The sequence below is a fragment of the Triplophysa dalaica genome, chromosome 17 (genome assembly GCF_015846415.1).
Source record: "Triplophysa dalaica isolate WHDGS20190420 chromosome 17, ASM1584641v1, whole genome shotgun sequence".
Lineage (NCBI taxonomy): Eukaryota > Metazoa > Chordata > Actinopteri > Cypriniformes > Nemacheilidae > Triplophysa > Triplophysa dalaica.
The window spans coordinates 21827244-21832788 of NC_079558.1; the positions used below are offsets into that span (position 1 = coordinate 21827244).

A 5545-nucleotide genomic window follows, 5' to 3' on the forward strand; every position below is an offset into this window, starting at 1 on the left:
TTGATTTGACAAAATCACAGAGTTTTGTTGTTATTGTGAGTGTAAGCACGTAAAAGTATTTCACTTACAGTTTCTAATACTGTATATCATATATATGTACGCACAAATATAATGTCGTATTATGCCCTCGACATGGATGTTAAAGGGAAAGTAATCGAAATAACCGGTTTCAGTTACTTTTCGATTAATCGCCCAGTTTTACCAAGTGTGTTGTATTATAGTAACACAACATCATTAGACTAACACACACACAGTAGAATCTAGTAAATGATTGTAGAGCATTATCACCGAGTGTGTAGTGAGACAAAGTTAACTCAACCATTAACCAGGAGTCTCTCTCTCTCTCTCTCTCTCTCTCTCAAACTGAGATTACATGTCTTTTGTTCTGGGATCATGTATGTTATTGATCTATGTGTCATGACGGCAATGAATGTTGAGGATTGTGAGGATGTTTGCAGTCTACTCGCTTTCGGTCTCCACATTTTATCTTCTTTTGTTTGGTTCGGGTTGTTTGTCATCTCCGTTATCGGTTACGCAGAGCTGAAAACATGCTTTACTGTAATCATCGTATTGTATTTTAATTTCATAAAAAAACCAATTAAAAGAAGCATTTGTTTTAATACGGCAGGTTTGAAAACACTTAAGGTCTTTTCACATACAGTCTGAATATTCGCATGTGTTTTTTGTATTTGTATTTTGTGGTTTGTACGGTGTCTCTGAATTGTCAAAACGCCTCTCAAAATTCTTGCTACGGATGCGAAAAATGCAGAAAATCAAAGATAGTCCAAATAGTTTTTTGACGGACGGAAATATCGCAGGCGGTGTGTAAATGTGATTTTATTAACTTCCTTGAATTTCTGACTCAATGTGCAAATAAAGGCCATTGCCTTTATTCTTTCTTAGTACTCTGAAACAAAATCACTGATGTATATACATTTCTGAATACCAGCGCCTTTTTACATTTTTTCATATTCAACACAAATGGAAGTATAGGACCAAAAATGTTATTTCAAAACTATTTCTAAAGATTACACGATGAGCTCATCTCGCTGAGAGAAAGACTGAAGGAACAAACTGAACCCAGATCAGTTACGCTTAAAACAAAAAGTGACTTAAACTACACTGAGAACTCACACAAACAATTATTGATTCAGTTTGATTAGAGTCATCCGAGGTCAAGACTGATTTTGAGATCCCCGTCTCTCTCGATGTCTGTCTGCTTATATCATCTCTGCCTAATGTGAACATTCTTCTATCGTCAAAGATCCGATGAAGACAATTTGCCAAAGTATTCAGAGGTCAGTGATCTTTCAGCATCTAACCTGACCAGTTTAAGTTTGTCAGTCTGTGTGTGGACTTGGTTTGTATATGTTAATGGGGACCTAAACCTGAATGCACGGGGACTCGTGTCACTGTGGGGGCACAAAAGCTTATAAACGACACAGAATGATCATTTATGAAAATGTAAAAAGTCCTTTAGGTTTAGGGATTGGGTTAGGAGATAAATATACAGTTTGTACAGTATACAACTCATTACGCCTATGGACTGGCCCCACAGAGATAATAAACATACATATGTGTGTGTGTGTGTGATGTAAACTCAGTGTGTCACGTCTCAATTGTACTAGAACAGATATTTTACTGTTATTTTACAGATTATTTTAGGGATAACACACCCATGATACACATGAAATAAAACACCAAAACCACAGAGCTGCTGCTTTTACCTTTAAATATCTGTCTACTTACACACAAACACACACACGTGACATGGTAACTGTGAGTGTTACAGGGTAAACAGATCAGAAAGACAGTGTTTACTCTGCTAAAACACACAGAAATAAAACAATTGACCTTCTCATTCAGCTAAAAGAACATCTCCAACCACAACATCACTCTCTTCCTCTTCCTCTCTCTCTCTCTCTCTCTCTCTCTCTCTCTCTGTGTGTCATCTGTCTCACTGACTGTCTCCCTCTCAATTTAAAAACAAAATTGGAGCAGTGTCTCTATAGACTGCAAGCAAAGTCAAGAGATGATGTTAGTCCCCCGCCCGTACACACACACCACACACACACACACACGTGTGTGTGTTGTAACACTGGTCAGTGTCAATGTGTCTTTTGTCCACTGCTTCTGTGTCTCCAGCTGAATACAATACACCCCCCCTCCTCCACCTCCTCCTCCACCTCCTCCTCTCTCTCTGAGGCCCGTGGAGGACGACAGAAGGAGGGGTGAGAGTGACCCTAATGTCCCTCCTCAAATAAATTTGAAGTCCCTGTTAGTGGACGGACTGTCCAATCATCTCGTCTCTGGTTACATCACATCAGTTCTCAGAGCAAAACCCTGTTTACCAAGAACCGTGTTCACTTTTAATTATGCATAAACCAGAAGATTATGCAACTCACGGCACAATAAGTGAGACTGAAGTCCCAGTGGAGAGGAATTTAAGGGCCAGTCAATGACTCAACAAGAGCAATAACTCCAGCGGACACACACACAGTTTCATAATAGTTACACAGACCTCAAGATGTGAATCACCACAATTCATAAATGAAAACACACAAGTGCTCAGTTATTGAAATAGTGTTAACACAACCATTAACACTACAGTGCAACAAACTGTAGTATAGTTTTTACCATATTAAACTGTAGTAAATCTAATGTATACTGCAGTATTCTACAGTGTGAACTACAATGTGATCAAATGTAGTAAATACATTAGTATAGTTAATACTATTTACTAGTTTTACTTCAGTTTACTGTAAATCTAAACTATTGCACTACACTATTCTTTCTTTAGGGAGATCGCGGTGTTATATCAAGTAAACCAACAGCAGATGTTTACCTATAAGTGTTCAAATCATTTGTACTTATAGACTTTAGTAGAACAAGCAAATAGCCTGTATGTTATTATCATCGAGAGATTGCAATATAAGGAGTGTGAACCAAAATAAATGCGCGGACGCTGAAAGCAGATGAAATATGTTGTACTTTATGAACGAAGTGCGCGCGTGTGCGTGAAACAGCCGATTTACCCGAAACACCCGAATAACCAACCGAATGATTCCCGCTTTAATCGCGCGGAGCACCGGGATCAGACCCTGCAGGATGGAGATGAACTCTTTCATTAAAGCGACTCTATTGTCGGGACTCGAACCCCGATCAAAAGCATCCCGACAGAGCGCGAGACGAACGCGCGCACAGAAAGTGTCTTACCGATGTGATCCGGATGGAGGATGACTGATAATATCCGATCTGATGTGTAAAGTATCTCGTGTTCTCTTGTGTAGATGTGTGCGAGCAGCAGCAGATCAGACTTACAGTGTCACATTACATCAAGCTCTTTCTATTTCCACGCATACACACGGCGGACACGCGTAATACGCGACATGGACTTACGCATTCCCGGAACTGGATGCAGCTCAAACCTCATACTTCTGCGGCCTTCATTTTGACCGTGTGTGAAAAAATAAAGACATTTTCTGGAGTTTAGTAAGTCAATGGTCAAGTGCGCACTTTTAAATGTGTACTCATACAATAATGTTTACTGTATTTGAAGCCTGTGTTCGTGACAAAGCCCAACAAGCATTACTGAACAGATTAGAAACATAAGCCTTAAAATGAAGCTTTCATCCTAAATGAAACAACACTGTATTAGCCTATACTTTAGTATTTACTATGGTAGGTAAATAACTTTGATTCAGTAATATATTTTAACTTTACTGAAGAAAACATTTTTACTACCGTTTATCAATTCACTTAATTTCTGACAGAATACTGTAGTATCAACGAAGTGGAGTAATTATTATAATATATAAATACTCAAATACTATAGTATTTTTATGCAACTTATTGCTGGGAATCGTTGTTATTTAGTTGTATGTACAAAGTAATTCAGATATTTGTAATATTTTTTCTTCGTTTGTAGTTCATGCATCTGTCACGATTAATATTTAAAGTGCACAACAGTCAATCGAGTAGTATTACAGCTAGAACTGATCTTCTGGATCAGGAGACATCATCCGGTTCCGTGTTTTACGATTCACCGTCTCCGGTCCAAAGCTCAGAGCAACAAAGAACATGTTTGAGACCTGCAGCAGACAGACTGAGAGATGACGTCACACGCGCGCGCGCACACACAAACACGCACGCACACGCACACACAAACACGTGCGCACACGATCACATTCATTCGCTAGCCTCTGTGCGTGCGTTTGTGTGCTTTGTGTGTGTGTGTGTGTGTGCGCGCGCGCGTACAAAGCTATTTATAACAGCTATTATACACATCATAAAGCAGTCATAAATTCAGTATATAATTATAAATATGTATGTACATTTTTAATTAAAATATATATATTTTCATGTACAAAAGTTTGGTTTAAAAAAGTCCAGTGTGATTTTTAATGCGGTCTCAGACCTTTGCACCTCACTCTATATATACAATGAAATGAACATTTGTAAAGAAATTAGCACTACACTGTTTCATTAAAGGTGCACGCTCGTGTGTGTGTGTGTGTGTGTGTGTGTGTGTGTGAGACAGAAGAGAACAATAAGGGTCATGAGTTGTGCTAAAGGTCACAATGTGAATCGATTTCTGTCGGTCTCTCCACTTATCAGCACATGCAGGCTTTCTGGAGTCTACACATATGTAAATGAACACGCAAGCTGTGAACAGAGAGACACACGCTGAGTCTGAGAGATCTCAAATGACTGTCTGAACACATAACACACGTCTGCATCACCGTTATTCACTATTAACTGAAAGAGATGTGAGTGTTTTAGTATCAGACACATATGTCTGGGTTTAATCTGAAGTGTGTGTTCTATAGATGACACATATTATTTGCATACAGGTCACTCATCATGTTTGTGTAGCTGTGCTCAGGTGCGTCTCAGAAACATGCGACGAGAGCCGTTTGATCATGTGATGTGAAAACAGACCCAGTCACACACATAGCCTACAGTATATATACAGTACACAGCTCATTGTTTTGATATGATCTCACGTTTGACTATCTGACTGAACAACATATGACATTTTTCTCAGACCTCCATCTGCGCCCAAACATCCCAAACTCCATCTGCGCTCTTCACTACGGACCGAACGCTGCAAAATTCTCATCTTCGATTGGTCAATACAGCGTTCCCATGGTGCTAAAATCCATGACATAGTAACAACAAACAAATAAGAAACAAAAGAAATGAGTCAGCACAAGAGTTTACAGAACATCTACAGTAGCACACTTACAGATGAACACATACTAACATCTGACTCTTCACACACTGACCCAAATCTACTGGACAAGATTGACGTCCTGTAGTAATGACCCTTACATGAGACACGCGGATACGTCATACAACACACATGTGATCTTTGTGTCCGGCTCAAGTAATGATGTCTTATCAACAGGTGCGGTTTAACACCAGACCGTTTATTCTTTCAGAAGTATAGTGTAAACTCCAACAGAGCGAGAAAGAGTATTTGATAACACCAGACTGTCATGGAAGATATGGTGGGAGCAGCCGCCTAGCAACCGCTTAAAAA

General features: G+C 39.3%; 2 protein-coding genes across 2 annotated transcripts in view; both read right to left on the reverse strand.

The window, feature by feature from the left end:
• The window catches only part of LOC130439489 (zinc finger MIZ domain-containing protein 1-like), a 20729-nt gene extending 17382 nt beyond the window's left edge, over positions 1–3347 (reverse strand). The window contains 1 exon segment of the mRNA XM_056772120.1: positions 3217–3347. The gene's annotated coding sequence lies outside the window, so the exon portion shown is untranslated.
• A 642-nt stretch (positions 3348–3989) lies between these two features.
• Positions 3990–5545, reverse strand: part of LOC130438692 (calcium-activated potassium channel subunit alpha-1-like) — a 45420-nt gene continuing 43864 nt past the window's right edge. The window contains exon 7 of the mRNA XM_056770773.1: positions 3990–4062. Within this exon, the coding sequence (XP_056626751.1) occupies positions 3990–4062 (73 nt within the window). The remainder of the gene's footprint in view (positions 4063–5545) is intronic.